The 20225-nt window shown below is 43.1% G+C and overlaps 1 protein-coding gene across 1 annotated transcript in view; it reads right to left on the bottom strand.

Annotated features, from left to right (window-relative positions):
• Positions 1-20225, bottom strand: part of SND1 (staphylococcal nuclease and tudor domain containing 1) — a 424132-nt gene that overhangs the window by 379087 nt on the left and 24820 nt on the right. The window contains exons 2-3 of the mRNA XM_059074202.2: positions 15595-15744; positions 1121-1241 (exon numbers count right to left, since the gene is read on the bottom strand). Of these exons, the coding sequence (XP_058930185.1) occupies positions 1121-1241; positions 15595-15744 (271 nt within the window). The remainder of the gene's footprint in view (positions 1-1120; positions 1242-15594; positions 15745-20225) is intronic.

A 20225-nucleotide genomic window follows, 5' to 3' on the forward strand; every position in this document is an offset into this window, starting at 1 on the left:
ATATATTTCTATAATTTCCCAATCAGGATGCAGATAGCCATTTGCTAAAAGGGCTGTTTCTCTACTGGGTAAATTGGACAAGAAGGCTCCAAGGTCATCCACAACTCACTTGTCTAAGACCTCTACACTTAAAGTCAGAATCCTAAAAGGATATTGTTAGCCTTGTCATATCCCCTGCTTGCTTACTTCCAGCTTACTAGTCACCCAAGGCAAATAGATTACCTAAAGCAGCTCAGTTAGAAGGATAGTTTATCAAGAATCACAGGAAACTTTAAAAGGTGTCTGCTCCCCAAATAATCCAGATGAACATAAGTGTTCCTGTTCATCTGACTGCTTTATGGAAAACATTCTACCAATTCTTTCAATGTCCTATTTCTGTTCAAACTCCATTGTGCAATCTTACTCTCCCCCTCTACCTAATGCAAAAGAGACCAGAACACCTAACATCCCATAAGCTATCCAGCCCAGCTAAACAACAGGCATATGTGTGCACACACACATATTTATTGAGTGCATTCTCTGTGCTGAAGCGAGATGCTTTACACATACCATCTCTTTAAACTCTCTCTATAACTTACAAATGAAACTAGGGCTTAGAAAGGTTCAGTTACAGGTTAAGTAAGAGTACATGGTAGAAGAGCCAGGAATCCACACCTACACCACTGCAAAGCCTGTGTTCTTCCCATTCCATTCCAAGTCATGTGGCTTACAAAAAACCACAAGCCCTAAACAAATCGTCCTTTCCTAAAGAGAGTCCCCAGGAGGAGAAGAAAAGCCACAAGATAGATAAAGCAAATAGAAGATGCAATAGGAAATCTATAGGAATTCAATTAGCACTCTGACCTAGAAGCACAGAGCCAATGAGTTCCACAGGCTGACAGCCTAAATACAGGGGAAAATAATTCTACGCTTACACGCACACCTAAACCAAGCCAGGAAAGCAGGCACAGGAGTAAACCAGGAGCAGGGGTATCAGGGCACCTACGTGCCACGAGCTCTGTGCACTTCCAACGAGACCTACAGGCAACCCTCCCAGAGCGACCTCCGCCAGACGAAAACCAGTCTTTGGAGGAACTTCAGACTTGGAGAAAAATGAGTACCTTTCCCCCTTGGTACTCACCTTTTCCAAGGTAGATCATGCCATACTCTCGCCCCTGGGGAGTCTTGTTTTCTATCGTGAAGCAGACTTCCTTCCCAATCAGCTTCTTCCGAAGGAACTCTCGAGCAGGAAATGCCCAGGGCTGAAAGACAAAACAAACGTGTTCAAGAACTAGGCAGTTCTCACACGACACAATCAACATCCAAGCAACTTCACTCCTTCAATAGACTGGCCATGCACTAGGCCCTGAGGAGAATATAAAAATGAAACACACACAACATGGATCATACGCTTAGGGGGCTCCTAAAAAAGGCAGGTCGAACAGCTGGTTTAACTAGCACGGGCCCTAAAAACAGGCATCATGGTTTCCCAGACACCAGCACTAGGACTTCCCCCCATGCCCACCCTTCCACCACCCCCATCACTGTCTACTCTCTAGCTGTCTACTGTCTACTGTCTAGCTGGTAAGGGATCAGCTTGACAATGGTGGTTCTTCCCTGTCACTCATTAAAGACCCAGATACAAGGAGTGAGCCACACATCCACAATGGGTACAAACAGAGTCTCCATGTGATCTCAAGATACTGTGCAGGGACTTCCCTGGTGGTGCAGTGGTTAAGAATCCGCCTACCAATGCAGGGCATACGGGTTTGATCCCTGGCCCGAGAAGATCCCATGTGCCGCGGAGCAACTAAGCCCATGAGACACAACTACTGAGCCTGCGCTCTAGAGTCTGCGAGCTGCAACTACTGGAGTCCGCGCACCTATAGCCCGCGCTCCTCAATAAGAGAAACCACCGCAATGAGAAGCCCGCACACCGCAATGAAGAGTAGCCCCCCAATGAAGAGTAGCCCCCGCTCGCCACAACTAGAGAAAGCCTGCGCACAGCAAGGAAGACCCAAAGCAGCCAAAAATAAATTTTATATATATATATATATATATATATATATATATATATATAAAGATACTGTGCAAAGGGATGGTTTTTCTCCCATCACTTTGGGATGGTACAGACAAAGGGAGATGTCTCCTCTGCAGCAGCACTGCCATAGTCAGTGGTCACTAGCACTTGAATTTACAGTCTGGACCTAGCTCAGTGCCCTAAGTTCCCTTAGAACAGAAATAAGGAAGGAGAGGGTAAGAGCTCAAAGCGTACATGATCTGCAGAAGTTCATATGCAGGAACAATACAGCATATAAAAGGGCAGAGTGGTATATGATATGCATGCATTGTCTATTACCAATGGGAGCCACAGAACATGGGCTACACATGGTAAAGGCAAAACAGTATATCAGTGACCTGAAAAGAAAGTGTCTGCCAACCTTTTCAGTCCATGAGGATTATTCCATGGGGTTAGCCAAGAAGCTTTTCTAGAAGAAAAACATCCATGACTTCCCAGAAACCAGAAGCCAGTTTAAATGTGGCAGTCTACCAACCCACTGGGCTGGTATTCACAAAACCAGTACTGTTAGACAACGACATTCTAGGAAGAACTAATCCTGAGTAAGTGCTCTTGAAGACACAAAAACAAGCTTATCCTCACTCATCTAATGCGCTCGCTTCAAAGTGCCAACAAGCAAAAGAACCAATCACTCATTGGCAATATGGAGCTCACCACATTTTAATCTCCCATTTCTACCCCCCTCATTCATAATAATGAAAACAGATACTGTGACCAAAGAGTATGATGACTGATAATGAGCCCAACTACCAGCCACATCACAGAAACAGTACTAAACCCATTAACACAGCCTCATGCATTTTTATCACCTTAGAGATCCACTTACTCTAAAAACATCCTCGGCTATAGACCTAATGTCTAGGCTTCAGTTTTGAGTAATACACTAATACCTAAAATTCAGTGAAACATTGCTTTCCTAAATGCAAAGCTCTGACGAAACAAAGTACTCCTAAAGGAAGCCAAGACGTCAGTAAAAATTCATTTATCAAGGGTCAGTTCACAAGAAAATAGCTAACCCCTGTGGGGAAACCTCCAAATTCTACCGACTAGGCAGAATTACTAAAAGCTTTTAAGGCTTGAGGAAGGAGCACCCTTCTCTCAGGACCTCATGTTTTACAGCTGGTCAGTCACTGGGCAATAAGAGAAAGCTACACTGGAGGTCCTGAAAAGGACATACACCTTATCCTAGAGAAAGGTAACCTAGCTTCTTTAATATTCCAGCCTTCTCAAGTTGTGTTCCATCCAGAGTCAGGCAAATTCAATAAATGGACAAGATACGAGCTATGAAGAGAGGCGATTAGAAGATTCAGGAAAGCGGGTGACCGCATCACTCCTGCCGAGGGCAACAGAGCACTCCAGGAGAGAATCCTGTGCAGGTATCCACACAGAGGACAGCCAGCTGAAGGCTACCTAATGGGGAAGTCCATCCCAGCAGAGCCTCCCAGAACAACCCTATGTATACAGAAACTGACTCAAAGTGTTCATCACATTAGGGCCACAATGACCCAATAGGAAGAGTCACTGGTCTGGTCAAATGATGTGCCAGAACTCCACCTAGGAAGCAATGGCTGTTAAGTAGCTGAGACTCAAAACTGCCTCTTCCCTTTAGAATGCCCAATGGCAGGTGATCTAGCAGCTTGCTCTCCACTCCCAGACCCATGCAAGGTTCCGGTGTCTACCACGCCAAATGGAATTTTAATTCCCATCTTTTCTTTGCACCAGGTAGACTCCTAGACTACTGAAACAAGATTAAATCCCACAACAGTGTAAACCCGCAAAGCTAACTACTTTTGTACTTGGCCCAGTGCTCCATCAGCCCACTGTCCCACCTGCGCGTGTAATCAATCCCTCTCTGCCGCAACCACACCACCACCCCAACTTTCAAAAGCTCCAGTGAGTGTAGAACGAGTGTGACATTCATTTCTGTATTTCGCATGAAACCAACATACAGCTTCGTGTACAATGAGAGCTCCAGAAATCTGTGGGAAATAAATATATAATTCCCACAGCGCCCATCAATGCAGTATCTAGGCTGCGTAGAGTAGCTAGGCAATGCTGGGGATTAGGCTGGAACAGGGTAGTGATGGCTGGGGACACACAGCAGAACTTCTTTTACTGTCACGGGACTTAGGAGAGAGCTAAGTTTCTCTGAAAGCAGATATGAAAGAAGGCGGAGAATAATCAAGTGCGTGATATTTGGGACAGTGATACAAAGGGAAGCAAATAAGCAATCATGTCCTTGACTCTGTTTGAATGTGACAAAACTAGACATGCTCCAAAACAACAGAAAGCCAGAGAGAAAGTAGTGCTGCATTCCATAATACACTGATTCGCAAAAGGAGACGTTCGGGTTCTTTCCCTCATCATTCACTGTACACCCGCTTTGTGTCGGGCACTGACGAGGCAGAAAAACACAGACGTCCCTCCCCTCGAGGAGCCGACAACTGAGTATAGAGACGTATAAACATGCAATAGGATGACAGCACAAAAAAGGGATGATGAAAGGTGATGTCAGGTGTGACTTCTCCAGAGGATGAATCACCGGGGCACAGGAGGAGATGGAACTCCTGCTGGAGGGGGGCAGCTGAGCCAAGGCATGAGCAGGAAGGACTCAGGAGGCCTATTAGGAGACCCGAACACTTCCTCAGGGCTGGGACTTAGCACCCCAGAGGGGGTTCAGTAAGAGAAGACTAAAAGTCAAATCACAGATGGGATTGTAACCCAGGCTAAGGCGTTTAGATTTGTCCAGCGGTAATGAGGAATCACTGAAGTTTCTGGCAGTAATACTGAGCCAGGAGAAAAAAAAAAACGACATTATATCTCAAAAACATCTGAGAGCACACAGAGAAAGAATCAGAGGGAAGGAAAATGAAGGCAGAGAGACTGTTATCTTAATATTCCAGAGTTGAACAAAGCACTCTCTCAGAGTTGAACAAAGAACAATAGCAATTGTAATAAAGTCTCAAGAATAGAGAAGAGAGATTTTAAAGGAGGCAGAATCTCTAGGTCTCGATAAAGGCCTCGAGGTTGGCAGGGGTGTTTGGAATTGGGTTACCACTTGGCGTCACTGCTAACTTGAGCCAGAGCACCTTCAAGGCATGTGGTGGGGGGGGAAACCAAATCCCAGCAGGGCAAGGAGAGGCTAGATTAGTGCACACAGAAATAGTGACCGTGGCTGACAAAGGGTGAAATCTGTAGCTCTCAAATACTTCATGTCACAGAGACCTTTGAAGAGTTACTAGGAGAAACTGAGTCGCTCCGGAAGAGACAAAAACCACTAGGCTGTATAAATATATGAAACTCCAATGAGAGCAGGGATCAGACTACATGGTATTCTTGCAGATGGGATAGTTCTGGTAAGATTTTATTGTACGGTTACATCGGCTACAGCTAAGATACTTCAGAACAAGCTCCGACTGGCCTTGATTCTCATCCACAAAACAGAAAATTAAAACCCAACCCTTCTTCCGTAGAGGCAACACTGCTTCCTCCTCCTGGGGAAATGAACTTGACTGGCTCTAGCCAACCAGGGTCACCATTCTTCTCCTCTGAGAAGCAAGCAAGCTGTTACACAACACAAAACTGAAAGGGAAAGAACTATTCAAAAAAAGCACTTAGCGCCCCAAATTTGAAAAGTGCTGAGAGATTTAATCTTCAGCACTTGGACTAACAGTACGAGAAGTGTCTGTAGTAGCAGAAGTTAAATAGCACTAGAGATTACCACAGCTAACATTTGTTAAGTAGCTTACAGGCCCATGCTAAACATTCCACATTATCTTGTTTAATCCTCATTGAACAACCCTGAGGTACAGAGTAACCCAATACTTGTGCTTACTGATTGATAGAGGACCAATGGAAAATAACTGATTTTGTCTATTTAGTCATTTTCCCAAGAATCTAACTGCTGTTGATACAATTTGGGGTGATTTGTCTCTATTTCCTATAACACTGCTTTACTATCTTCTTAATTCAAACAAAATGCTTTTTATTATAGGTGAAAAAAACTGCATGTTTTTCCTTAAATGAAAGACCCCAGTGAGCTGGGTTTTTCCTGCACTTCCATGGGAGGAAAACAGCAGACGGAAGCTGAGGTACCAACCTCCCCATCATCATCAAGCTGAGGCAAAACACAAATAATTAGAATCCAGAAACTTCCTTTTTGATAGCCAAAGCACCACTGAAGAAGAGACAAGAACTGACGTTTCAAAGTACAGGAGCCAAGAAGACTCATTGCAGCTGCCTGGAGAGGTAACTTGAGGAGACCAAGGCAGACCACAAAGAAGGCAAAATGGCCAGGCATTAGAGATGGGGGAGCAGGGGGCTGGAGGGGATGGTGGAACAAAAGCTCAGAAGCTTGTCGAATCGCCATAATACATGGTTCTTGACAACTACTGAACCACAAGTTGCCCTAAGAAACTGGTTAACTTCCTCCCTTCAAAATGCACGTTGACACAAAATCTTGCAAACAATTTCATAGGGTTCACAGACATCCTTAGGACACAGATCCCAGATTAAGAATCTATAATAAGGCACAGTCCTAACATTTATAGTATATGCTACCATTTATGAAAATGAGTGTCTACTGTATAGCGCAATGAACTATACTCAATATCTTATAATAACCTATCATGGAAAAGAATCTGAAATACATATAATTGAATCACTTTGCTGTACACTTGAAACTAACACAACATGGTAAATTAACTATACTTCAATTTTAAAAAAGAGAGAAAGAAAAGAAAATGAGTGTCTGCTTGTATAGGTGATAAATGCCTCTGGAGATTCAAGACTGCCATAACACCAGTAGTCTCCAGGGAGAAGAACTAGATTTTTCACTGTGCATCCTTCGGAATTTTGAAGGTAAATGAAGAATTCAAACATAAATAAAAGAGCTCTGCCATAACTAATGCCAACCTCAAACAGCAGAGACTACCTAGGAAAGGTACTGAAAGAGGCATGAAACACTGATAAACCTGAAAAGGCTCTAAACCTATGGGAAAGTGTATGACGGAAAGAGACTGGGATTACCGGGATTAAAGGTAGTGAATGTAAAAACTGAAGCAAGCCACTGTTGCTTTGTCATCAGTCCTGTGATATAAAAATACTTGAAATAGGGAGCCTGCTTCAAGATGGTGGAGGAGTAAGACGTGGAGATCACCTTCCTCCCCACAAATACATCAGAAATACATCTACATGTGGAATAACTCCTACAGAACACCTACTGAACACTGGCAGAAGACCTCAGACTTCCCCAAAGACAATAAACTCCCCACGTACCTGGGCAGGGCAAAAGAAAAAGAAAAAACAGAAGACAAAAGAATAGGGACGGGACCTGCACCAGTGGGAGGGAGCGGTGAAGGAGGAAAGGTTTCCACACACTAGAAGCCCCTTCACTGGTGGAGACGGGGAGTCGGGGTCGGGGGGGGGAAGCTTCAGAGCCACGGAGCAGAGCGCAGCAACAGGGGTGCAGAGGGCAAAGTGGAGAGATTCCCGCACAGAGGATCGGTGCTGACCAGCACTCACCAGCCTGAGAGGGGGTCTGCTCACCCATCAGGGCAGGTGCGGGCTGGGAGCTGAGGCTCAGGCTTCGGAGGTCAGACCCCAGGGAGAGGACTGCGGTTGGCTGCGTGAACACAGCCTGAAGGGGGCTAGTGCCCCACGGCTAGCCAGGAGGGAGTCCGGGAAAAATTATGGACTTGCCTAAGAGGCAAAAGACCATTGTTTTGGGTGCGCGAGGAGAGGGGATTCAGAACACCACCTAAATGAGTTCGAGACGGGCGCGAGCTGCGGCTATCAGCGCAGACCCCAGAGATGGGCATGAGATGCTGAGGCTGCTGCTGCAGCCACCAAGAAGCCTGTGTGCGAGCACAGAACCCTATCCACACCTCCCCTCCCGGGAGCCTGTGCAGCCCGCCACTGCCAGGGTCCCGTGATCCAGGGACAACTTTCCCGGGAGAACACACTGCGCACCTCAGGCTGGTGCAACATTACGCTGGCCTCTGTCCCTGCAGGCTCTCCCCGCATTCCGTACCCCTCCCTCACCCGGGCCTGAGTGAGCCACAGCCCGCGAATCAGCTGCTCCTTTAACACCATCCTGTCTGAGTGAAGAACAGATGCCCTCAGAGGACCTACATGAAGAGGCAGGGCCAAGCTGAACCCCAGGAGCTGTGCAAACAAAGAAGAGAAAGGGAAATCTCTCCCAGCAGCCTCAGGAGCAGCGAGTAAATCTCCACAATCAACTTGATGTACCCAGCATCTGTGGAATAACTGAATAGACAACAAATTATCCCAAAATTGAGGCAGTGGACTTCAGAAGCAACTGTAGACTTGAGGGCTTGCTTTCTGCATCTAATTTATTTCTGGTTTTATGTTTATATTAGTTTAGTATTTAGAGTTTACCATCATTGGTAGATTTTTTTTTTGATTTGGTTGCTCTCTTCCTTGCTTTTTTTTTTTTTAATACATAGATATATTTTTTTTCCATTTTCTCTTTCTGTGAGTCTGTGTGTATGCTTCTTTGCGTAATTTTGCCTGTATGGCTTTGCTTTTATCATTTGTTCTAGGATTCTGTCTGTCCGTTTTGTTTGCTTTTTTTTTTTTTTTAATACAGTTTTCAGTGCTTGTTATCATTGGTGGATTTGTTTGCTGGGTTGTTTGCTCTCTTCTTTCTTTCTTTCTTTTTTCCTTTTCTATTACTTTTTAGTTTTTAAATTTTTAATAATTTTTTATATTTTCTATTTTAATAACTTTATTTTATTTTTTAAAATTTATTTTCTTTCTTTTTTCTCCCTTTTCTTCTGAGCTGTGCGGCTGACAGGGTTTTGGTGCTGTGGCCGGGTGTCGAGCCTGTGGCTCTGAGGTAGGAGAACCGAGTTCAGGACACTAGTCCACCAGAGACCTCCCAGTGCCACGTTATATCAAATGGCAAAAGCTCTCCCAGAGATCTCCATCTCAACGCTAAGACCCAGCTCCACTCAATGACCATGAAGCTCCAGAGCTGGACAACCTATGCCAAACAACTAGCAAGGTAGGAACACAACCCCACCCATTAGCAGATAGGCTGCCTAAAATAATAATAAAGTCACAGACACCCCAAAACACACACCAAGACGCGGTCCTGCCCACCAGAAAGACAAAATCCAGCCTCATCCACCAGAACACAGGCACCAGTCCCCTCCACCAGGAAGCCTGCACAACCCACTGAACCAACCTTACCCACGGGGGGCAGACACCAAAAACAATGGGAACTACGAATGTGCAGCCTGCGAAAAGGAGACCCAAACACAGTAAGTTAAGCAAAATGAGAAGACAGAGAAACACACAGCAGATGAAGGAGCAAGGTAAAAACCCACCAGACCAAACAAATGAAGAGTAAATAGGCAGCCTACCTGAAAAAGAATTCAGAATAATGATAGTAAAGATGATCCAAAATCATGGAAATAGAATGGAGAAAATACAAGTAATGTTTAACAAAGACGTAGAAGAGCTAAAGAGCAAACAAACAATGTTGGACAACACAATAAATGAAATTAAAAATTCTCCAGAAGGAATCAATAGCAGAATAACTGAGGCACAAGAAAGGATAAGTGACCTGGAAGATAAAATAGTGGAAATAACTACTGCAGAGCAGAATAAAGAAAAAAGAATGAAAAGAATTGAGGACAGTCTTAGAGACCTCTGGGACAACATTAAACACACCAACATTCAACCTATAGGGGTCCCAGAAGAAGAAGAGAAAAAGAAAGGTTCTGAGAAAATATTTGAAGAGACTATAGTTGAAAACTTCCCTGATATGGGAAAGGAAATAGTTAATCAAGTCCAGGAAGCACAGAGTCCCATACAGGATGAATCCAAGGAGAAAGACACCAAGAGACATATTAATCAGACTGAAGCACAGAGTCCCATACAGGATGAATCCAAGGAGAAACACACCAAGAGACATATTAATCAGACTATCAAAAATTAAATACAAAGAACAAATATTAAAAGCAGCAAGGGAAAAACAACAAATAACATAAAAAGGAATCCACATAAGGTTAACAGCTGATCATTCAGCAGAAAATCTGCAAGCCAGAAGGGAATGGCAAGACATATTTAAAGTGATGAAATGGAAAAATCTACAATCAAGATAACTCTACCTGGCAAGGACCTCATTCAGATTCAACGGAGAAATTAAAACCTTTACAGACAAGCAAAAGCTAAGAGAATTCAGTACCACCAAACCATCTTTACAACAAATGTTAAAGAAACTTCTCTAGGCAGGAAACACAAGAGAAGGAAAAGACCTACAATAACAAACTGAAAACAATTAAGAAAATGGTCATAGGAACATACCTATCAATAATTACCTTAAATGTAAATGGATTAAATGCTCCAACCAAGAGACGTAGACTGGGTGAATGGATACAAAAACAAGACCCCTATATATGCTGTCTATAAGAGACCCACTTCAGACCTAGGGACACATACAGACTGAAAGTGAGGGGAGGGAAAAAGATATTCCACGCAAATGGAAATCAAAAGAAAGCTGGAGTAGCAATTCTCTTATCAGACAAAATAGACTTTAAAATAAAGACTATTACAAGAGACAAAGAAGGACACTACATAATGATCAAGGGATCAATCCAAGAAGATATAACAATTGTAATTATCTATGTACTCAACGTAGGAGCACCTCAATACATAAGGCAAATGCTAACAGCCAAAAAAGGGGAAATCAACAGTAACACAATCATAGTAGCGGACGTTAACACCCCACTTTCACCAGTGGACAGATCATCCAATATGAAAATAAGTAAGGAAACACAAGCTTTAAACGATACATTAAAAAGGATGGACTTAATTGATATTTATAGGACATTCCATCCAAAGACAACAGAATAATACACTTTCTTCTCAAGTGCTCCTGGGACATTCTTCAGGATAGATCATATCTTGGGTCACAAATCAAGCATTGGTAAATTTAAGAAAATTGAAATCGCACCAAGTATGTTTTCCGACCACAATGCTATGAGACTAGATATCAATTACAGGAAAAAAAACTGTAAAAAATACAGCTAAACAATACGCTACTAAATAACCAAGAGGTCACTGAAGAAATCAAAGAGGAACTCAAAAAATACCTAGAAACAAATGACAATGAAGAAACGACAACCCAAAACCTATGGGATGCAGCAAAAGCAGTTCTAAGAGGGAAGTTTATAGCAATACAATTCTACCTTAAGAAACAAGAAACATCTCAAATAAACAACCTAAACTTGCACCTAAAGCAATCAGAGAAAGAAGAACAAAAAAACCCGTTATCAGAAGGAAAGAAATCATAAAGATCAGATCAGAAATAAATGAAAAAGAAATGAAGGAAACAATGGCAACGATCAATAAAACTAAAAGCTGGTTCTTTAAGAAGATGAACAAAATTGATAAACCATTAGCCAGACTCATCAGAGAAAAAGGGAGAAGACTCAAATCAATAGAATTAGAAGTGAAAAAGGAGAAGTAACAACGGACACGGCAGAAATACAAAGGATCATGAGAGATTACTACAAGCAACTATATGCCAATAAAATGGACAACCTGGAAGAAATGGACACATTCTTAGAAAAGCACAACCTTCCAAGACTGAACGAGGAAGAAACAGAAAATATAAACAAACCAATCACAAGCACTGAAATTGAGACTGTGATTTAAAATATTCCAACAGGGCTTCCCTGGTGGCGCAGTGGTTGAGAGTCCGCCTGCCGATGCAGGGGACACGGGTTCGTGCCCCGGTCCGAGAAGATCCCACATGCCGCGGAGCAGCTGGGCCCGTGAGCCATGGCTGCTGAGCCTGCGCTTCCGGAGCCTGTGCTCCGCAATGCGAGAGGCCACGGCAGTGAGAGGCCCGCGTACCGAAAAATAAATAAATAAATTAATTAATTTTTAAAAAAACATAAAATATTCCAACAAACAGAAGTCCAGGACCAGATGGCTTCACAGGAGCAATCTGTCAAACATTTAGAGAAGACCTAACACCTATCCTTCTAAACCTCTTCCAAAATATAGCAGAGGGAGGAACACTCCCGAACTCATTCTACGAGGCCAACATCACCCTGATACCAAAACCAAACAAAGATGTCACAGAGAAAGAAAACTACAGGCGAGTATCACTGATGAACACAGATGCAAAAATCCTCAACAAAATACTAGCAAACAGAATCCAACAGCACATTAAAAGGATCATACACAATGACCAAGTGGGGTTTATCCCAGGAATGCAAGGATTCTTCAATATACACAAATCAATCAATGTGATACACCATATTAACAAATTGAAGGAGAAAAACCATAAGATCATATCAATAGATGCAGAAAGCTGTGACATAATAGATGTGACAAAATACAACACCCATTTATGATAAAAACCCTCCACTGGGCTTCCCTGGTGGCACAGTGGTTGAGAGTCCACCTGCTGATGCAGGGGATACGGGTTCATACCCCGGTCCGGGAGGATCCCACATGCCGCAGAGCGGCTAGGCCCGTGAGCCATGGCCGCTGAGCCTGCGCATCTGGAGCCTGTGCTCTGCAGCAGGAGAGACCACAGCAGTGAGAGGCCCATGCACCGCAAAAAAAAAAAAAAACACAAACAAACAAACAAACAGAAAAACCTCCAGAAAGTAGGCATAAACAGAACTTACCTCAACATAATAAAGGCCATATATGACAAACCCACAGCCAACATCATCCTCAATGGTGAAAAACTGAAACCATTTTCACTAAGATCAGGAACAAGACAAGGTTGTCCACTCTCATCACTATTATTCAACATTGTTTTGGAAGTTTTAGCCACAGCTATCAGAGAAGAAAAATAAATAAAAGGAATCCAAATCAGGAAAGAAGAAGTAAAGCTGTCACTGTCCGCAGATGACATGATACTATACATAGAGAATCCTAAAGATGCTACCAGAAAACTACTAGAGCTAATCAATGAATTTGGTAAAATAGCAGGATACAAAATTAATGCACAGAAATCTCTTGCATTCCTATACACTAATGATGAAAAATCTGAAAGAGAAATTAAGGAAACAGTCCCATTTACCACTGCAACAAAAAGAATAAAATATCTAGGAATAAACCTCCCTAAGGGCTTCCCTGGTGGCACAGTGGTTGAGAGTCTGCCTGCCAATGCAGGGGATACGGGTTCATGCCCTAGTCAGGGAAGATCCCACATGCCACCGAGCGGCTGGGCCCATGAGCCATGGCTGCTAAGCTTGCACATCCGGAGCCTGTGCTCCACAACAGGAGAGGCCACAACAGTGAGAGGCCCACATACCGCAAAACAAAACAAAACAAAACCTACCCAAGGAGACAAAAGACCTGTATGCAGAAAACTATAAGAGACTGTTGAAAGAAATTAAAGATGACACAGATGGAGAGATATATCATGTTCTTGGATTGGAATAATCAACATTGTCAAAATTACTCTACTACCCAAAGCAATATACAGATTCAATGCAATTCCTATCAAACTACCAATGGCATTTTTCACAGAACTAGAACAAAAAATTTCACAATTTCTATGGAAACACAAAAGACCCTGAATAGCCAAAGCAATCTTGAGAAAGAAAAACGGAGCTGGAGGAATCAGGCTCCTGGACTTCAGACTATAGTACAAAGCTACAGTAATCAAGACAGTGTGGTACTGGCACAAAAACAGAAATATAGATCAATGGAACAGGATAGCAAGCCCAGAGATAAACCCACGCACATATGGTCCCCTTATTTTTGATAAAGGAGGCAAGAATATAAAATGTAGAAAAGACAGCCTCTTCAATAAGTGGTGCTGGGAAAACTGAACAGCTAAATGTAAAAGAATGAAATTAGAACACTCCCTAACACCTTACACAAAAATAAACTCAAAATGGATTAAAGACCTAAATGTAAGGCCAGACACTATCAAACTCTTAGAGGAAAACATAGGCAGAACACTCCATGACATAAATCACAGCAAGATCTTTTTTGATCCACCTCCTAGAGAAATGGAAATAAAGAGAAAAATAAACAAATGGAACCTAATGAAACTTAAAAGCTTTTGCACAGCAAAGAAAACCATAAACAAGACGAAAAGACAACCCTCAGAATGGGAGAAAATATATGCAAACGAAGCAACTTACAAAGGATTAATCCACAAAATTTACAAGCAGCTCATGCAGCTCAATATCAAAAAAACAAACAACCCAATCCAAAAATGAGAAGAAGACCTAAATAGACATTTCTCCAAAGAAGATATACAGATTGCCAACAAACACATGAAAGGATGCTCAACATCACTAATCATTAGAGAAATGCAAATCAAAACTACAAGGAGGTATCACCTCACACCAGTAAGAATGGCTATCATCAAAAAATCTACAAACAACAAATGCTGGAGAGGGTGTGGAGAAAAGGGAACCCTCCTGCACTGTTGGTGGGAATGTAAATTGATACAGCCACTATGGAGAACAGTATGGAGGTTCCTTAAAAAACTAAAAATAGAACTACCATGTGACCCAGCAATCCCACTACTGGGCATATACCCTGAGAAAACCATAATTCCAAAAGAGTCATGTAGCACAATGTTCATTGCAGCTCTATTTATAACAGCCAGGACATGGAATCAACCTACCATCAACAGATGAATGGATAAAGAAGATGTGGCACACATATACAATGGAATATCACTCAGCCATAAAAAGAAACGAAATTGAGTTATTTGTAGTGAGGTGGAATGGACCTAGAGTCTGTCATACAGAGTCAAGTAAGTCAGAAAGTGAAAAACAAATACCGTATGCTAACACGTATATATGGAATCTAAAAGAAAAAAGAAATGGTTCTGAAGAACCTAGGGGCAGGACAGGAATAAAGACACAGACGTGGGGCTTCCCTGGTGGCGCAGTAGTTGAGAGTCCGCCTGCCGATGCAGGGGACACGGGTTCGTGCCCCGGTCCGGGAAGATGCCACGTGCCGTGGAGCGGCTGGGCCCGTGAGCCATGGCCGCTGAGCCTGCGCGTCCGGAGCCTGCGCTCCGCAGCGGGAGAGGCCACAACAGTGAGAGGCCCGCATACCGCAAAAAAAAAAAAAAAAAAAAAAAAAAAAGACACAGACGTGGAGAATGGACTTGAGAACATGGGGAGGGGGAAGGGTAAGCTGGAACGAAGTGAGAGAGTGGCATGGACTTATATATACTACCAGATGTAAAATAGATAGCTAGTGGGAAGCAGCTGCATTGCACAGGGAGATCAGCTCAGTGCTTTGTGACCACCTAGCAGGGTGGGATAGGGAGGGTGGCAGGGAGATGCAAGAGGGAGGAGATATGGGGATATATGTATATGTATAGATGATTCACTTTGTTATACAGCAGAAACTAACATACCATTGTAAAGAAATTATAGTCCAATAAAGATGTTTAAAAAATAAAAAACTTGAAATATACAGAAAAGAAAGAGTACATCAAATGTGCAGTCAAGGAGGAGACTGGGCTATAACCTGGGTCCACAGCCTCTGGGAGGGGAAGCACCTACCTCATCCGGGGTGTCTTTTGCATCAGGTTGTGTGGCAGCTGCCCTGCGGGCAAGGTTTCCAGCGCGAATGTTGCTAAGGTTGATCTGCCTCTCTGGAGGAGGCCCACCACGAGGCTGCCCGCGGACAATGATGGCACACCCTGAGAGGACCTAGGTCAGGGGTAAAACAGAGAAAATCAGCCGTCTAAAGGTAACATCACCACAATACAGATGGTCCACTCCTGTATCCCCAACATCTAGAAAACTAGTCGGCCTCTTGAAGGCACTCAAATATTTGTTGAATGACTGAATGAACAAGACTATTTTTAAGTTTATAAGAGAAATACCTGCATAAAACTTTGGGCTAGATTCTGAAGTGACTGACCCAGCAATACAAATAAGAATTACACAAAATGATAGAAGACTCATAAAATAGACTAGGGTGAACAGGCATGCAAGACATGGAGATAACCTTTGTAATTTCATCCCAGCAAGCTGACCACCACCTGTGTTCTTTTCAGTATTTAAGAAGTTAATGTCTCCATCCACACATGCTGTTCTATGGTGGAAAATGCAAGCAATGGAAGAAGGCCAGAGAAAAGTGGAAGCTGAAGGAAGAAGTCCCGACACGCCAGCCACACTGGCCAGAAGGAGCCGAGGATGCCCAGCGCTAATGTGGAGGCAGTGCAGCCAGAGCCCAGGGCTCACACTTCCTCTGTAGACAGACTCTAGGCTAAGAGAAAAATAAAGAAGAGAGACTCTAGAAAACCCACGCCCTCGGTGATTAAAACAGGGGCATCGAAGAAGCACCTTAAAGCTCCCAAGTCCAGCAGCTCCTTCCCTCTCTCTCTGAAGGATGCCAGGCATAAAACCCACTTGGCAAGTATGGAATTAGCTCTAAAGCTCACTTAAAATATTTGCGGGGGGAAGAAGAAAGGATTTCACGTGGGAGAAGAGAAGAAACAGCACACAGAAAACATGAGAATCATTGCCCAAGCTATTGAAATTCTTTGCTCAGCAAGGCACGATTTTATAACAGGGAACCTTGAGCACTGGCTTCACTAGAGCTGAAAGGTTCAATCCCACCTTCAAAACAAAAAAAAGCTGCTGAATGAAAAGTTAATAGATAGAAGGTTGGAGAGTCCTGCCAGTGCAGAACTCCGTGGCAGACAAGACCACGGAGTTTTCTGTAAAGGGAACAGTCCTTGGAAAGGAAGCTGACTCAAAGGAAGAAAGGAAGGAATATGTAGAAAGCCACTTTGATATGCATTTGTTTAGCTGACTTGTCTCCCTCACCTCTCCACCTTAACTCATGCTCTAAATCGCGGATTATTAATATAAACACAGAAGTGCATTAAACACATATGTACATCTTAAAGAATAAGAAGCAAAGAACTATGTAACCACCACCCAAGTTAATTACCGGAACACTAGCAGAACCTTGGATCCCCTGTGCCCCTCTCTACTCCCAGCCCCTTCTCCTGACTGCCACCACTACGCTGACCATTGTGATAACCCCTCCTTCCTTGCTTTTCTGTACAGTGTTACCATTTACGTATACATCTCTATGCAATATGGTGGTTTTGTTTTTCCTATTTCTGAACTCTATAAAGTGAGTCTACTGTGTGTACCCATCAGTGACTTGCTTCTTTTGCCCTTTTTCTGGGTGAAACTCATTCATGCCAGAACACTAGTTTATTCACTTTTGTGGCTGTACAGTATTCCACTGTATGAATCTACATAGTCCAACAAATATACATAGTCCAATTTTTTTTTTAATTAGTGCTAAGATTGACATCTCATTATCCCCAATACCTCAAGCACATAGACCTTGGTCTAAATGGTTCCTCCCAGGCTACACCATGACACACATAACAAAAGACTGTCTTCCTTATCTAGTTACAAGTCATGCTTTTCACTTTTATCCTTTGTGATCGAGTGCTACCAGCAATTAAACCCTACAGCTTCCAACCAAACAGTCTTGCTAACAGCCTTTCTTGAGAACCCATGTCCTGGACAAAATCCCAGGGATCTGACATTCTAAAAAGACAAGCCCTCAAACAAAGCAAAGCCAAAGAAGAGATATACTAGGGCACAGGATGGTCGATGTCCCTGAAATGAGAAGGGCCAAAGGAAGAACAGGAAAAGAACCTGGAAATGATTCATTTACAGTCAATTCTTCACAAGTGGCGGAAGAATAGCACATTTTTGAATACCTGCCTTGAAATCATTCATGTACAGACTGCAAAGGGACTGAGGAGCATAGAGCATACAAAGCATAGCACCTGTCTCAAAGGCCTATTCCTTGATTTTTGTCAAGTTTTCACAAGAAGTAATAAAGCACTCCCAGGAGACCCAGTACCTCTTGGGAAGCCAGCTGGAAACTCACCTTGGCTGACCAGTGAGCACTGACCCAGGCTAGGAAACAATCCTTATTTCTCAAGTCTGACGAAACCCGCTGAAAAGCTCAAGAACAAAATGACTGATGAGTACCATCTTATTCCCCCTAAATATCAGCAAGGTGCTACCTCTAATGCCTTGACCTAGTAAAGTAGATCCCTGGGGGACAGTGGGTCTATAACTATTACCCCGGCCCCATTAAGGGCTTTAGTAAACAACCTGTACCAAGGAATTTTGAAAAACCTCATTTGTACACTCTCCCCTTGCCCTGAAAGCTATTCTGAAGACTGCTGTCAGAGCTTCCTTACATTACTGCACCAAATATGCCATTCAGACAACAGTCAGTACTTGAATTAATATTAGAGAGAGGTGATTTTATAGGCTGCACAACACCTTTTATACTATTGAGGATACAAATGCAAACAGCAGCCACCAAGTCAACCTCCCAAGCAACAAGGACAGATATTCACTGTGGCAGGTACTGCTATTCCTGTTCCCCCAGAAGGAGAGGACTGGCATGGCTACATCTTTCCTCTGAAACTCTCTCCCCCTCATTCATTTGGCCACAGCCTTGGCAATGAGATAGGAAAAGACTGTCTGCAGACCATTATGGAAGGAAGAGACCTGTCTATATGCGAAGAATTTATTTCCTTCCTATTATTTATAGGAACTGAAAAGTTCAACACACACTCCACCTCCGTTTTTGCTCTCTCCATTTCATCTTCCAAGTACTGTTCAACTCCCTCCACCTGCCTCACTTGTCAAAAGTCTTCATTCAAGTTCTTCCTCAATAAAAATATTTAACGGGCTTCTCTTGTCTAAGGTTCCCCACCAAATAAAGCCAAGGGAAAGACCTTCTGGGGGAAAAATACTTAAAATGTCTTTATTTTGCGGGGGCTGTGTTGGGTCTTCATTGCTGCGTGCGGGCTTTCTCTAGTTGCAGTGAGTGGGGGCTACTCTTCTTTGCGGTGTGCGGGCTTCTCATTGCGGTGGTTTCTCTTGTTGCGGAGCACGGGCTCCGGGTGCGCGGGCTTCAGTAGTTGCGGCACGCGGGCCCCTAGAGCACACGGGCTTCAGTAGTTGCGGCGTGCGGGCTCAGTAGTTGTGGTGCATGGGCTTAGTTGCTCTGCGGCATGTGGGATCTTCCGGGACCAGGGATCAAACCCATGTCCCCTGCATTGGCAGGCGGATTCTTAACCACTGCACCACCAGGGAAGTCCTTTAAAATGTCTTTAAGTAAAATATGAAAAAGACCAAAAAGTCTATGTATCAAACTTAACTTATATGGCACGAAAACAAGTCATTTTTCCTCTGTAAATCACAAGACCTGACATCTAAGTTGATTACTTATAATTTTATCCATTGATTGAGCCATTTATTTATTCATTCATTTATTAATTCACAAATTTATTGAGTGCCTTCTGTATGCCAGGCATTGTTCCAGGCAAGTAACATACTTCAGTGAAATAAAAGACAAAAATAAAAATGTCTGCTCTTGGAGAGCTGACATTCTAGTGTGGGGAGCCAGACAAACAATAAACAAGTAAAATATTGTTTGTTACCCAGAATTTTAATTTCAGAAAAATAATGTTAAGATCGAGAGGCAACTGTCAGGGGTAATTGTTCTGCCAACGCTGTACTGATTGATGTTGCAAACTTTCATGGATGCGGTAATTATCCTTAATTGCTAATTTATAGGGCATAGAAAGCAAGTCATATGGTAACTGCTTTATCCGATTATATTAATAAAATGACATATTCTAGAAAAATTATCTTAGCCCTACCTGATACAGCAGGAGGCTTGTGAAAACAGCTGTCAAAACGAGTCAGTTTGATTGAGGTTATGAATTAGACAGTTTTCATCTCTGACAATAAAGCCTGCAGAGAGACGTGGTGTGATTCAGAGGACCTGGCTTCAGGGCACAAGTTGGATGGTGACAAAGGCTGAAACAAGCCAGCTGAGAAGGAAAATGGGGACTCAAACTGCTCAAACCCACTAATAGGGTTACTGGGAGATTTACCTACAGTGAAACTCTTTATGGGCAGCTATTAAAATACTGCACAGCAACAGGAACACCACCTTAAATCTTCACTAGATACTGAAAAATGACTTGGTTTAACTCTTAAGCCCCCAGACCACAAACACCAAAAGACAGAAAACTTCTTATACAAAAACCTACCCAGGGCTTCCCTGGTGGCGCAGTGGTTAAGAATCCGCCTGCCAATACAGGGGACACGGGTTCGAGCCCTGG

This window comes from Kogia breviceps, chromosome 9, assembly GCF_026419965.1.
Source record: "Kogia breviceps isolate mKogBre1 chromosome 9, mKogBre1 haplotype 1, whole genome shotgun sequence".
NCBI lineage: Eukaryota > Metazoa > Chordata > Mammalia > Artiodactyla > Physeteridae > Kogia > Kogia breviceps.